This window comes from Podarcis filfolensis (genome assembly GCF_964270895.1).
Source record: "Podarcis filfolensis genome assembly, chromosome: 3".
Classification (NCBI taxonomy): Eukaryota; Metazoa; Chordata; class Lepidosauria; order Squamata; family Lacertidae; genus Podarcis; species Podarcis filfolensis.
In genome coordinates this window covers 42,656,359-42,672,334 of record NC_139606.1, presented here as the reverse complement: position 1 = coordinate 42,672,334, position 15,976 = coordinate 42,656,359, and the positions used below count along the sequence as shown (strand labels likewise).

General features: G+C 43.4%; 1 protein-coding gene and 1 long non-coding RNA gene across 2 annotated transcripts in view; one reads left to right on the top strand and one right to left on the bottom strand.

Annotated features, from left to right (window-relative positions):
* TBX18 (T-box transcription factor 18) overlaps window positions 1–4,284 on the top strand; it is a 34,953-nt gene extending 30,669 nt beyond the window's left edge. Inside the window, exon 8 of the mRNA XM_083608238.1 lies at window positions 143–4,284. Within this exon, the coding sequence (XP_083464364.1) occupies window positions 143–867 (725 nt within the window). The 3' untranslated portion in view covers window positions 868–4,284. The remainder of the gene's footprint in view (window positions 1–142) is intronic.
* A 4,738-nt stretch (window positions 4,285–9,022) lies between these two features.
* LOC310760178 lies at window positions 9,023–15,362 on the bottom strand. Its single transcript, XR_014546832.1, has 3 exons — window positions 15,213–15,362; window positions 11,154–11,320; window positions 9,023–9,083 (listed from the first exon to the last, which is right to left on the bottom strand). It is a non-coding gene; the product is annotated as an uncharacterized lncRNA (long non-coding RNA).
* Window positions 15,363–15,976: the final 614 nt, after the last annotated feature.

Sequence of the window (15,976 nt, the reverse complement as noted above, 5' to 3'; positions counted from 1 at the left end):
GTCTAACTTACCTTACAGGGGTATTGTCAAAAGAAAAGAGTGTAATCCTATTCAAGCCACCATGAGGTTCGAATACGTATGTAATAAATAATTCTCTTTTCCTAGGATGCCATTTTATACTTGGATATGTTTTTTCTTCTAGGAAACGCTGGCTCTTCTACTTTGCTCCAGGGAACCGGAAATGGAGTACCAACCACTCACCCCCACCTGCTCCCGGGGTCCCCTTGTTCTTCTCCTGCCTTCCACCTTGCTCCCAACACTAGCCAGCTCTGCAGCCTCGCTCCAGCTGACTACACAGCTTGTGCCCGTTCCGGTCTAGCCCTTAACAGATACAGCACTTCCCTGGCCGAAACCTACAACAGGCTTACAAACCAATCCAGCGAGACCTTTGCAACCCCAAGGACTCCCTCCTATGTCGGTGTGTCGGGCAGTTCGACCGTGAACATGCCCGTGGCAGGCAGCGACGGCGATGCGTTCGGCTGCCCTCAGACAGGCTTATCGATGCAGATTTCAGGGATGTCTCCGCAGCTGCAGTATATCATGCCCTCGCCGTCGGGCAACGCCTTCGCTGCAAATCAAACCCACCAGAGTTCCTACAACACTTTCAGGCTGCACAGCCCCTGTGCTCTGTACGGATACAACTTCTCCACATCCCCCAAACTGGCTGCCAGTCCTGAGAAAATCGTTTCTTCCCAAGGAAGTTTCTTGGGGTCGTCGCCAAGTGGAACCATGACCGATCGGCAGATGTTGCCCCCTGTAGAAGGAGTGCACTTACTTAGCAGCGGGGGGCAGCAGAATTTCTTTGACTCCAGGACCCTAGGAAGCTTAACACTGTCATCATCTCAAGTATCTGCACATATGGTTTGATAAAGCCTTTTTAAAACAAAAGTACATTGGTTTCTACAATGTATTTCCTTTTTGGGATTATGCTAAGGTGATTAATGTGCCTAGTAAGGTGTTTATGCTTTAAAAAAAAGTCATCAAGGGAAGTTTGACTTAATCTTTTGACTTGCCTATCGGCAGATATTTAAATATGTGCTCGTGTTCAGAGTTAAGCCAAGTTTGTTTGCAGAGCAGCCCATTTAGTTTCCTGGTAGCAATAGACTTCATTTTATAACACGTTTGGCCATATGCAACAAATTAAGAAGGCTTCCTGCAGCACTCTTTCCCCCCACATCTTTCCCTCTTTAAAGAACAAAACAACACTCAGGTCTGATTTAGATGAAACAAAAAACACTTTAAAAATATATATAACTACCATTTTGTAACAGCTGTCCTTAAAGCGTTCTTACCACAACGTGCTGGTGCCACAATGCACGCATTACTTCTCTGTTGTAAGAGAGATAATAAACATATGTGGGCTTGCATTAGGCTTAGTTCAGAAGTCTGTCAAATCTTCTAAATAAAGGGACAGGATGATCTCCCTTCTCAATCTTTGTGGTGTATCTGGCTTTTCATTGGCACACCATTGCTTTGCGAACACATAGGAGCACTATGAAGAGACAACGACCTAAATTAAGCATTGGAACAGGCGACACGGCCTATTTTTCTGTACAGAATGAATTTAAAGGAGGCTTGCTCCATGTGAAGAGAGTATAAAGATGATAGAGATTTTTATATTTTAAAATATTAAATATATGTTTGCAAATATAAAAGACAAGGCAGGACTTCTACCTATTTCCATAAGCTTTCTATTTAAGAATGGTGTAGGAACAGTAGCAGAATGGTGGAGAGGGAGCGTGGCACTTGCCTGAGCTGGTAGGTGGGTCACTGCTGCTTAAGAGGAAGGAGAAGCAGAGGGGCAAGGTGCTAGGCAGGTTGGCACCCTGCAGTTCGTATCAGCAGGAACACCATATTGGCTCCACCAATGCATTTGCCCAGTGGCCTGCCTGCTGCCTTACTCCTCCCTCCTGGTAAGCAGCAATGATCTACCTGCTGGGGCGTCAAGTAAGCATCGCTAATGTTTCCCACCATCCACTCCAGGGTAGGGTGCTGTGGAAAATCACCCTTTCTGTTTCTGTAGTTCTACAAATCATTTGCTCACACACCTTTGTCACAATATAGCTAAGGCTGCAATCCTATATGGTACACCCTTTTCTACAAGGAAGTTCCACTGCACAGTGGTGCTTACCTCTGAGTAGACATGCATGATATCACACTATAAACCTTACCGCTAGCTTACTGTTTTGAGTGTGTTCCCAAGAGCAGAAGAACATACTGCGTAGGTTTGGGTCATCTGAAGCCTCTTCTTTCCCTGCAGTGCCCTGCAGTGTGTTGACAGACTTCTGCCACATCTTGTGGTGACACTGGCAACTGGTGTAATGCAAGGAGCTTCAGTCAGAATGGAAAAATGGCCATGCTTCAGTAAATGTGCAGAAGCAGCAATGTACATTTCTTATAACCTCTTCAAAACCCTACAAGTATGATGTTTCTAGTTGTGGGGTAAGAAATCTATACCATACACATTTTCTGTTTGCACTACCACAGGCAACAGTTGCTCCCCTTCAATACACAAAACTTTAGTATTTCCCTGCCCCCATCCCAACAAACACTTGATTATAATTTTTTTCTCCTGGTCATTTTCTGAATATTTGTTTTGCCCGTAGACCTTAAAAAGAAGAAAAACATCAATGAGACACAATTAAAATAACTATACCGCTGTGCTATGTAGAATACTAGAACTGCAACTGCAGAAGAAACTGTTCATTACCCTTCTAGTAATCTTACATCTGCAGAGCAGTGAAACAAGAGTAGAAGTATTCAGGTCCAGAAATATTGTGTCTGGTTATTCCAATTGCAGGTAGGATTTGTTCAGACTTAAGCAGCGGCTCTTGTCAGATAAGTTCTGAGAAGTTCTTGTATCTGTTATACCTGGTATTTTGAATTTGAGTGCCCAATTTTAAACTTGAGCCACATTCCGGTATAAGAGGTTGGGATCCAAAAAGCCTTGTGAATGAAGAGGGAGTGTTTCCACAGGTGCATAGGGCTGGTGTCAAGAGTTTCCTTTCACCAGCATCTTTTCACACCACTTTGGACCCTGCTCTGGGGAGACCACCAGCTTCCAAGATTTGCTTTCTGAAGGCTGTGAGTGGCTACAGTGGGAAGGGCAGGAAATATGGACAGTGTTCTATGCACGGCTCTTTGGATCCTGGCCAATATTGTATGGTTCCTTAAACCCATAATATCAACCTTGCTTGTGAAGGTTTATGTTTCATGCATTAGAAGTCTACTCGGCTAACCTGCATAACTGTAAATCTTGAAGTATATTGTGTGAACACTCAGCAAGCACAATGTTATAAAAGCACATTAGGTTTATAGTTCTGGACCCTCTTACTGTAGCAGCAAACTCTTGTTTCAGTAGGATTTCCTACTGAAGATGCAGGATCATAGTTTTAAAAGTGTTGGCATGACAAAAATGGTTGTGCCAATAAGTGGAAGCAAATATGGCACCGCAAATGATGTTAAACATGTATCTGAACTGCAAAATTTGAATTTAGGATTCTGGATGAGATTCTGCTTGAGTTTGGATGTCTCATATCAGTGTCTTACACGTTTCTAATCTAAGGTTGTCAGATATCCTGAACAATTGTTTTATTTGTTGCATGAATGCTGTTACAAAGGCAGTCAAGTTTCAAATAACAAAACTATATTAAATAAGATCCCTGCATTGCAGGGGCTTGGATTAGATGATCAGCTCTACAATTCTGTGATTCCAGCACAGTTACAAGGAATCCTGCTATAATTGAAAACATATTTAAGTTACACGAAATCTTAAATGGACATAATGCTATATTTAATTTTTTAACGCAAATGAATTATATGCTGCCACCTTAAAGGAAACTATGCTAAGAAGTGATGGGGCAAAATGGACCATGAAGGTCAAGGTCATGCTGTCTTGTAGCAAAAAAATGCAGCACAACTGAACCCCCTGGGTATGTATGCACAATTATAACAGTATCTGCTTTGTAATTTCTATTGGATTTCCATTATCCTGCCTTTTTTGCAACATTTCCCCCCTCATATATTAATAAAGCCATGGTATTATAATTGAAACACCTTTTCTCTTAAAATGCAGTTGCTGCTGTACATAGTAAATGGTGTATGATCACAAAGTCCAGCTTTTCATGGAATATAATGAATGCCAAATATGCAGTATATCTGTAATTATATATAGCTGTATTTTGTTTTTTAAAGCCACAGAAATGATATTAAAGTGTGTACCTAAAAACACTTTTTATTAAATTTTGAAAATAAAAATCCTTTAAAACCAACAACAACCCTAAACCTACAGCCATCCTCTTCAGAAAAGTGTCGTGCATTTTGACTGCGTGTTACATTTCTTCTTGAGGAACTCTCAGTGTGATATATCTTCCTGTCACTTTCTCCCTGCAGGGTGTTAACATTTTAATATGGTAAACATAATACAGGAGTGGAACTGCCCACCTCCTTAGCTATCTTTAACATAGCGTGAAACAAGAAAACCTTAAGCACCTGGTACAAGCTTACCTTCGGAGGTGGCAATCGGAACTCATAACAGGAATTCTGTACAGGGAAATCATGGTCTGACTCTACAGCCTTCTAGGCATGGGCAGTGGAAAATTCTGGTGTAAAGAGAAACCATGTAGCAAACCATGGGAAAGTTTTTTTTTTCCATAATCCGGTCTCGATATGCTACTAAAATTAGGGTATAAATGCAGCCAGCTGCAAGCTGCAGAGGGATGGGGGTTTGCAGTCACACAAGACAGGAAAACCCCTGTGTTGCTGTAGAATATGTAATGGCTGCATTATTAAAGGTCTCATCACGGTCCATTTCCCTCAAAACGCTTGTCTCAGGTGTAAAAGATGAGGAAATAAGTACCACTTGGATGTCAGTAGACACACAGTCGGTAGGCTTGCAGAGCGAGAAATATATGTGGAGTTCTTTTACGTGCTTAAATTTAAACTTGTTGCTATCTGTCCCCTCTTGTCATTTGAAGGTGAAGGTTGTGATAAATGTTGAGCACATGAAGAGTCTAATGCAGGCAGCCAACCAGCGACGTTTTTATTTTGGAACACAGGAATGAATGGCTTGCCGAGCTGAACTAGCCCCTGACAGACCCTTGCTATTTTGCCACATGCCTGAACTCATTCCAAAAGATGTGACGATAGGATGAGAGCTGTTTATCGGCCAGATCTAGAAAATTAACACTCGCATGCATGTTCCACTTGGCTTCTCCCCCGCTTTGCACCCCCCAAGTATATGGTCTGTTCTTGCTGCCCAATAAAAAGAGGGAAAGATATGACTCTGCTCTCCAGATGTTTTAGACCACAGCTCACATCAGGCCAAGAACATGGTCAATGGTGATGGGAGTTGTCCTCAACATCTGGAGGGCACCATGTTGGCTGCCCCTGACTTAAATGTTGCAGAATATATTGATTCATTGGCAAACGTAAGCAATGGATGATTGCACCACACTTGAGGAGGTGAGGAGGTAGAAAATGGCATGGTGGCAACCACATTAGCAATATCTGCTATGATATGTGTGGTCCTTGGAAACCCCCTGAAAACACAGCTATTGCTTCACCTGGCTAAACCAGGTGGGGGTAGCCAATGGGTCTCAAATTCTCAATGACTTAGGGACTTAGGATAGGTTCCCATGGATTGAGCAGATGAGACCAATAGTGGGCCCAACACTCCAGAAGGTGGTTTCTTTACATGCTGTAGAGGGAAGTGAGGGGCAGATGGGGCTCATCAACCTGGAGAAGGAAAGCTCTTATCCTAAACTTCTGTTGTCATGTGGAATATCTTCAGGAGAAGAAAAGGCTAAGGCGTAAACCCTACACTAAATATTGCTCTCTCCTGAAATTTGGCAAGATTCACACCCCCCCCCATCAGGCAGGGCGAATATGCCTGCAAATTTCAAACAAGTCTGCCAAAAATAAAGGTATACAGGTAGATTGTTCCTCTATATCTAACCTCAAATTTTTTCTTTAAAGATTGCCAGCACAAAAAAAGCCTGGACCTATTTGCTTGTAATTTTGTAGGCTTTATCCTACCTACCTGATGACCTGCAAATTTCATTTACTTCTGCAAAAAAAACCCACCAAATACTGAAAGTGATGATTAAACTTCACCCCCCCCCCAAATTGGCCTTGGCCTCCAAGCCAGTTTTTCCAGCCTCCAAAGTACTCAATATCAAGGTGAGCCATTTCCCAAAGTGCTGAATCAAGATCTTGTAGTCCCTAGTGTAATATACAGCACACAACTTCTGGGCTTTTGATGACACATCTTTCCATTTAGTTTTTTGTGTCTGCTACTACTGAGTTATAATATTAGACTGTAGATTTCAAATTGTATTCTTTTATAGTATGCTGCTTTGGGCATTTTTTGGGGGGGTTATATCTAAATAATTTAACAAATTAGTAGCTAGTAGAGGTAGCCCACACTGGGTAACGAGGCCTGATGCTGATAGGAATTTCTACACATGATCATGTGTCTCATAGAAGGCAGCTAGCGAATTTCCTCAGAGATCACTTTGCTCTGACAATATTTCCTCAAGTCTTTTATTGCTTATCACTGTTTCTGACATAATCATCATATTATGTGTGTCGGTGCACTACCTTGGGGGCCAAAGGGCCTTTTGGTCAAAAGGCAGGCGTAAAAATAAACTACCTACCTTTATCCCCCATGGTAGCTGTTCTGAGTCTGCCCTGTATCACCAAGTCCTTAATATACTATGTGTCATATGCCGCAGCACTCCATTCCCTGCTTCACGAGTGTATGGGATGGATAGTGTGTATTATTGACGGTCACAGAAAATGGAAGGTTTCCTTGAAGTTGCTTTCGCCTATGCAATAGGAAAAGAGACATCAGGGTGGGGAGAGTCCGCTCTAAGAGTTCAACAAATTGGCCTATTACTTTATTTCGCTCTCAAACGTTAACATTTTTGCCCAGGTTTGGTAAAGCAGCTTAAGAGGAAGAGGTGCACAAATAAACAGATTTGTGGACATATCATGTTTTGACTATTATTGTGGTAGTACTTGTAGACTATGGTAATCAGGAGATCAACACAGTCACAACAGAGGGGGCAGAGCACACTAAATGGTTCTCTTCAGTAGGTTTCACCTTCCTGGTGCACCCCTGATGTCATGGACTGCAACTGTCTGACCACTGGCCATGCTATCTGGGGCTGATGAGAACCGTAGTCCAAAGCATCTGCAATAGAAGGGCAACTGGAGAAACCCTAGTGTGTTGCACCAGCTTTACAAAGTGATCCATGTAGGATTGCATGAGGCAGCTACACTCATCGTCCTTGCCGTGTTTCTTGTACTTGTGAAGCGAAGAACTGGGAACAGAACACACTCTCTAAATTTTCCACAACCGTGCTCCAATGGACTGTGCTTCTGGCAAGCTTGCTTTGAGCCAATGGTCTCCAATGTGATGATTTCCTCATGCTCAGAGAACCTGTGAGGCGAATCAAGTTGGTGGTTGCAGCTACTTTTCCTATGCTGCTGACTGTCGCGTAGGCTTACAGTAGGTGAGTGCAGCAGTGGAGCACCAGGAACGGATTCTGGACAGCTTTCCTGGCCTGTTAATGGTTGGCAGAGTATTTGATGACAGTTGCAAGAATCCGATGCACAGCAGTATCCTTTACAGCAGTTTAATCTTTGTCATCAAATCCTCCAGCAGCCATGATTAATAGCAGCACTTGAGCCTAGTTTGAAAGTTGTATATTTGGCAGCTATGAACTTTGATCTATGGTTTCACTTTAAAGAATCATTATGACACAAACGTCTCCTGTGATCCTTCCCTCTAATTAAACCACACACAAATACAACATGGAGAAATCCGATGCTATTGATATAAGCTCTATGTTTATTACGATATTTTAGGCACTTTATTAAAGTGGACTGTCCTTCCCAGCAAGATAGTAGATAAGCTCCCTAAGAACAATAATATCAACCAGAAGCATCACAAAAAGGAATTTCCCAAGGCCAGAGTTGGCTTGAAATTGGCTCTGTTGGTTTATACAGCACCCAAAGCTCAGTTAAAGGCTCAGGCTTTTTAACCCAAGCTGACATTAGTTTAATTCAATGATCCCAGCTCTTGGGCAGGCTTTTCCACAAACCATTTCCCTTTCCCTGACTGACACACAGTAGCGACCCACAGAAAGCAGAACTGTGTGCAGCAATGGCTGGGACAAATGTACAAATGCATCCAGCATCAAGCTACAGAATGGATGCTCACAGGGATGGCCTTGCAAATACGGCAACTATTCACAGCAGCTGCCCACTAAACAATGCAAAAGAGAGGCCCACAGAAATGAACCATTTTGTCGGTCGCACATTGTAACTGCTCACCAGCCTGGAGCCTGCACAACACAGTTTTGCAGAGAGACACAAGCACCAACATGCATACTGCACCTACATGCAGAGGTGTGCACAGAAGCAGACTGCATATATGTGCACACAAGATGCCCACACCTATTTCAACCAACCACAGCGTGCTGCTCAGCACAGCGTCCATGATAGACAGCTGCACAAACATGCTTGGCAGCCAGCTGGACAGATGCACACAGCAGCTGCCCCACCCCAAGGTGTGCAGCAGCAGCTCAGAAACATCCACAGAGTGACCCACAAGCATCTACCCACCTACAGTAGTTGCCTGCACAAGCAGGCACAGCAGTTGCCCATGCACACATCTACAACAGCAGCTCAAATGAATGCACAACTCCATGTGGTGGCTGCCTGCACTACTGCACTCCGCGGCTGCCCATAGTAGCTCCCCACACAGATATGCACAGCAGCAAACAAATGCATCTGTCTTGGCTATCAGGAAGCATGGTCCACCCATATAAAATACTAGGCTCTCCCATTTCCCCCCTCCTTTTAACATTTAATAATTAATTAAAGTGTCTGTTCCTAACTGGCCCCCTTCTTTAAGAAGACAACAGAAGGGCATGCTCTGGATTTATTAACCATATTAAGATGCTTGCTATTTTAACTTCAACTCCGCTATAATTATTCTAGACTCCGAGTTGCTTCCTCCACCACCATGGAGAGAAAAAAAGGAACACAGCAAATCAGAAGCACACCCAAAGACACTGAAAAAAACAACAACATAAAAGTGAAATATGCATAAGATCCAAAAATGCACAATAAGATCATACAATAAAATGCATAATGCAAAAATACTACATTCCCATGGAATCCTCTGCATGTTTAAAGGTAAAGGGACCCCTGACCATTAGGTCCAGTCGTGACCGACTCTGGGGTTGCGGCGCTCATCTCGCTTTATTGCCCGAGGGAGCCGGCGTACAGCTTCCAGGTCATGTGGCCAGCATGACTAAGCCGCTTCTGGCGAACCAGAGCAGCACATGGAAACACTGTTTACCTTCCCGCCGGAGCGGTACCTATTTATCTTCTTGCAATTTGACGTGCTTTCGAACTGCTAGGTTGGCGGGAGCTCACCCCGTCGCGGGGATTCGAACCGCCAACCTTCTGATCGGCAAGTCCTAGGCTCTGTGGTTTAACCCACAGTGCCAACCGCATCTGCTTGTTTAGTTGGATGCAAATCCCACTGTGTTCAACCGGGCTTACTTCCAGGGAGTGTGTATACCTCAGACCTGGGGCCAAATGCAGCCCTCCAGACTTCTATATCTGAACTTCAGGACTCTCCCTTGGCTACACGCCCCTCTCCCAGGCTACAGATTCCACTGGTCTGTTCTGCATTGTCCTTGAGTGCCTCTGGCTGGCTGGGATGTGTCTCATTGACCTTTGTCAATACTTTTTGTTTGCCTGGATGTAGAGGTGTGTATATGGGATTTTTAAAAAAACCTATGACTTTTGCATGCCCTTACTGTATAAAGGTAAGAGTCACATCCATTGCTCCACCCACTTTCGTCTTTGGCTCCACTCAATATTGGCATGCAGCCGTCAGAAGACTGACTGGCCATGAGGAATGCAGCCCCTGTTCTGAAATAAGATTCACTGCTCCATATATGTATGACTGAAGTCACATGGCAACTGGCCTAAGGTCACCCAGATTGCGAATTACGTGGGGCCTCACTTATTTACTCTATAACATTATCTGGACAGTGTCCATGTGACAAGAGAAGGATGAAATTACAGGTACACATAAGTAATACAAATTACTGATAAGCCCCCTCTCCCAGGCAATAAGTTTAGCAAAGGTGCAGAAGTCCGATTCACCTTTTTCTTTGACTGAATGTGACTTAATATTTTACCATTGTCTATTCTGTTTTTTTATTTGAGCATAGATTTTGTATCATTACTATTTAAACTTATAAGTCAGTCTTTAAAAAAAGAAAGAAAAGTACCTTAAAGCAATTTACAGCAATATAGCACAAAACAGAACAAAAAACCCTCAAACATTTTACGTAACAGGGTGACTTTAATTTAGAAGAAAGGCGCATGCAGCTTTACAGGATATTTTCTTTGTTGCAAGTAAATTGTTATGTTACAGTTTAACCTTGTCTGGCAAAAGAATGGAAGTTCTGGCAAAAAGAGGCTTCCTGTGACTTTCCCCACATATCTGAAACTCGATCCATTTGGTCCAGGACCAATCAAACCCACAGATTTTCTCCAGTGACCTCAGCGAAGGGTAAATTAATTGCACTCATCGGTGCCTGTAAGTGGTGTGTGTGCTGCAGGTGCCTCTTCAATCACCAAAATGACAACATATGCACGGCATGAACGCAGCCTTTTTCTTTTTTGACACTTCTGTACAATCAAAGTTTGAAACCCGGCTGGAGCTCCTTTAAGACATCCTGGCCCCAATGCTGTCAACCATATGTTCCTCCATCAACTGGAACTACAAACCCCTGTAACTGTATGACTTACACTGTGCTCCAGTGTAGCCTGTTCTGCGTTGGCTTTGACTGACAATCTTTGGTCATTGCTACAGATGCCAGAATTTATTTCTTTGAAGTCTTGTGTATTTGGGGCTTGGGGGCGGAGGTGGGGGAGGGGAAGGGAGGTGCTTTCAAAGACGTGGCCCAATGTTATGTTTTGCATAAGCAGGTTTTGCGCAACATCTGTCACAGCTGTGGCTGATGCACTGATGTCCACTTTCCGTTGTAGTCTATCTTGCTAAATTAAAATCAGTGATGAGGTAACTGAATACACAAATCATGCAGCACAGTTGTACTGACTTGGAGCTTTTTATGGCTGGCTTCAGTAAACGCAGCAGGAAGAAAGGAGGAAACGTCAATGTCCGGACCTCTGGATTTTGGGTCAGCAGACGGTTCTGTCACTTCAAGGAGGAAATACAGAATGTTGCAGGGCATGGCTGGCATTCTGCCACTCAATGTAGCAATGGCTTTGTAAGATGGTTAGAAAAAATCATGGAGGATAAAGCTATCAATGGCTTCTAGTTGCAATGGCTGTATGTAAACCTCCAGAATCAGATATGGTATGCCCATAAATACAAATTGATGGGGAACAAGAGTAGTAGTAGTAATAATAATTTATTATTTATACCCCGCCCATCAGGCTGGATTTCCTCAGCCACTCTGGGTGGCTTCCAACAAAATATTAAAAATACAATAAAACATCAAAAACATTAAAAACCTCCCTAAACTGGGCTGCCTTCAGATGTCTTCTAAAAGTAAGATAGTGGGGGAGAATGCTATTGCCCTCATATTCTGCTTGTGGTCTTCCAATAGGCAATGGCTGGCCACTGTGGGGAAAAGGAAGCTGGATTAGATGGGTGTTTCCTCTGTTCCAGCATAGTTCTTTTTATGGTGAACCATGGCCTTCTTCTTTAAAGTGGTGTAGTGGCAACACACAAGCACACGCACACCATTGCAGCAGCATCATTTGAAATACATTTTTGCACTCCGAACTATCCAGAGAGATGTCTTATCATTTCCTGGCCATTAAGCTCCATCAGAAAGCCACCAACCACTCACCAGCACTGGTTTGGCCAATGCCAGCATTGTTTCAAGGCAATATTCTGTGGCAGCTGCAAAGCAATGGCTTTGGTTCACATCTTGTGGGTGCTTGTTCCTCTGTGTTGCTTGACATTGGCCTGTGCAATTTCTGTGACTGCTTGACTACCTACTTTAAAAAATTGCACCATTCTGGATGCTATTCTGTTCTCATGCTTCTGTGTCCAATGACTTGGGATAGGAGACTAATTCAATTCATTTCACTTTTAGAGGTGCATCTATCTAATTTGCCCTTGCACCATTGCACTTGATTCTTGCATTGTTTCCTGAAGCAGACACTCGGAAGTACAACAGGACCTCTGGAAAAATTCTATTACTGTCCCAGGGTCAAAATTATGTAAAACCGAATACCAATTAACCACTCTTCTGATTTCTTCTCAAAATCAACCCCCAAGCTGCCAAAACCCTGCAAGGGTTCCAGATGTTTGTTTGCAGTGTCAGGTGCGATTTTCGGGGGGGGGATTGGGGGGGATTACCAGCAGGAAAAAGGTTAAGACACTTTTCGGGGGGGGGGATTGGGGGGGATTACCAGCAGGAAAAAGGTTAAGACACTTTTCCACTACTGCACTTCAACTGAAATCCATAGTCTTCTGAGTGTGCTTTTTGATGTAAAAAACAAACAAACCAACCCAAAACTGATGGGACTTTAATACATGCATGCATGTAAAGGGCAATTTACATCTTAGGGCCAAAAGAGAGAAAATGACAGGAAATCTATTATCATGCCTCCCACTTTTATTTAGAGGGCAGATAGTACTCACAGGGTGTGGGCATTGATTTGGATCTGGAAAACCAGAAGGAGAAACATATTAACCTTCCCCCAGCAGCACAACCCTGATCCAAATCGCACCTTGCCCTTTTGGAAAAAAATGTGTGAACTCCCACTGTCTTATCTAGTTACACCCTTAACATACTTCACTGAAAGGAAATATCAGAGTTGACCTTTTTGTTAATTAAGCTTCGGCAGGACAATCCTGCAAATGTCTGCACAGCTCACCTACCAATGGTTGTGTACATATTACTGACTTAAAATTCAGCTAGGGCATTCTTTCTATCAACTTGGATCAGAACAAGTTTGAGAGGGAGTGCATCAAAATGCGGTATTTCATATAAAACGCCTGGACAGATAAAGGGAAGAAATGAATTGTGACTAACATTGTGTATGTACACCACTTCCTAAATCAGTGTCAGGAGCACACTGGATGCAGAATAAATAGGAATGTATACTCAGCCTGTTCTAACCAAGCCACCAAACTGAAAAGGGTGCACTTTGATAGCACTGACAGAATGCTTGAAATTCACTATGTACATGGAAGTCACTCACACTCAATGACCGCAACACTTCATGGCCGAGTTCCATGCTGGAGAATAAGCACAAAGCTACTTTTTGGTGTTAGCTTGCTGCCAATTGTTCCACTGTTTACAATAACGCAACTTGATTGTTCATGTGGTTGTGATATAAAATAGATGTGCAGACTTATAAATGGTGATAGTCATATTGGAACAGCAAGAGTTGCTCTAAATTTGAGACACTGAGGCTAAACTTGAACCTTTAATGAGTTGGGAAGGGCTGGACAGAGTTGTATAGTTATATGTCGCATGCCAGAATACCACCTCATACCATTTGCTGTCAAAAATTAAGGGCCATAGTCTGCAGCAATGGACACCCTTGCTCAACCTAATAGCCTTGAGTATTACATATGAAGCCCAGAATTGACTATGTCCCACTTCAGAGTGGCAAAAGACCTCATATGTCATAGATGTGATGAACAGAGAGGGAAAGGCATATGCCTCTGGCTGTTCCTGGGTTACTAACTAGAGCTGAATTGGATTCCACTTATGACACAAGGGGGATTCTCCCACCCAGTCCTATGAGCTGCTTGTGAAAGTGGAGTGCCTAAAAGACCTGGGGTTTTGGAGAGACTGACACTTAAGTAAGAATAGCTTGGCCGTGCTCCAGAGTTTGCAACAAAAGGGAACAGCAATGCGCTATGCTGTCTGACAGAAGTAAGAAAGCAGAGCTGTTGAAATGACAGACACGATTGCTAAAGTCTGCTAAAGAGATAACAACACTTCCACATGAGAAGGAGGGTGAGGAGAGAGAGAGAGAGAAAAGAAAGAAACCCAGAGCAGCTGTTAGACACAAAAGGATCTTTGGCTGTGATAAAGAATTTCTCAGCAGGCGGATAATTAGACAGAATCCAGGCACCAGTCAGCAATCAATGCCACATTACATGAATAGAAAATAAAGAAAACCTAAGGAGAACCTGTTTTCTTATTTTAATTTATTGCCCACCCTTCACCTTAAGGGCCTAGGGTGGATTACAGCAATTTAAAATACAACACAGAAGGGACATGAATGTTTCCCCCCATAAATACAGTTCACGTCATAGTACAAAGCATGTTTGCTATGGCTGCATGTTCTTCTGTATCTTGGTTATACTGAAGTAAATGTTATGTGTGGCTTCTTAGCTACACATAAGACGACAGCTATGTGCATGGGATGTGCAAACGGTGTGCACATTTGCACCATCCTTCTTGCTACCTCATTACACCTATGCAGTCACAGGAATCCAAAGATCTCTGCAAGTATCACAAGGGGTTTGTTCGCCTTCATTGAGAGCACATTTATTTCACGAATGGGCGAATTCTTAAGGCCACAGTGTTTCAAAAACTGTCAGACATTTTAACCATCAAAAGATGTGGGAGAAAGATTGCTGCTGCTGGCATCTGTCTGTCTTGAAAGACAATGGAGTGTGCCTCTGGGGGTGAAGCCAAACTGTTGCGTTGGCAGTGCCAAAGTGACCTCTCCGGGGTGCAAGCCTGGGTAATGTGTATGGAAGTCCTGGCTACCCAAACAAGACTCCTCTCTTGGCCTTGCTGATGTGGTCCAAAGGACAGTAGAAAAATATGTCTGGCACCAGCTTGGCTGCAGGAGCTGCTGGAAGGAGGAGTACAAGGTGCCGTCCAACCGCCTTAGAAACTCCACTCTGGATTTGTGTAGGGTTTATTCCTTAGCCTTTTCTTCTACCAAAGATAGCCCACAAGGCAGTGAAGGTTAAGGTCAGGATTTTCCTTCTCCTAGATGGGCTACCTTCCCAGGTTGATGAGCCCCATCTGCCCCTCACTTCCCTCTACAGCATGTAGAAAAACTGCCTTAATGACCATTGGACCCACTATTGGTCTCCACTGCTCAATCTGCCAGAGCCTATCTTTGCATGCAGGGAAATGCAAGCGTTTGAGACCCATTGGCTCCCTCACCCGGTGCAGTTGGCCAGTTGGAGTCTTCTCCCAGGGTGCAGCTGCTGTTGCATGCTGACAACTTCTAGGAGCCACAGTAGATTCTTAGGAGCATGCTTTCTTACAATCTAAGCCAATTATGCTTAACACATCTACATGAAACAAGAGGCACTGAAAGTGGCTCTGGCTTCCGGGTACATTGGTTCATTTCAGAACTCTGAATGTTCCTGTGCAGCTAATGTCTCTGTCTCTCTCATATAACTCGTGTCTGCATATGTATTTGACAACATCTCATCAACATTTGGAGAGAGATCATGTTCATACTGAGATTAGGATGCGCTGTCCCTGCCTGGAATGTCACTTGATAGGTTCCAGCAATGCTCTTCCCTGCCCTGCTTCAAGCACTTCGACATTTGCTGATGACTCTGTGGATAACTGGCATGATTTGCGATGTGCTTCTTAGCAAGCTGAGCAGCAGAATACACTAATGGGGAGAGATTTGTCGCCACCAGAAATAGAAACTTCTGCAGACAGCCCACTCATCTTGCTGCAGTTCCCTTGCCTTTTGCCTTCAGCACAACTCACTTGGTGTTAGATGAATGTGTGAAGATACAGTGAAGATTTCATGATTCAGTTGAAAGATTCCATTTTGACACTATCTTTCGGCAATTTGTTTCAGAGTGACACCCAGTATTGCTTGTTAACAGCATGTTTTGTTAAGAAGCATATCTCAAGAGATGTGTCCATTTCCTTGCTCAAACAGCTTTTGAGTTTTTCGGAGCATC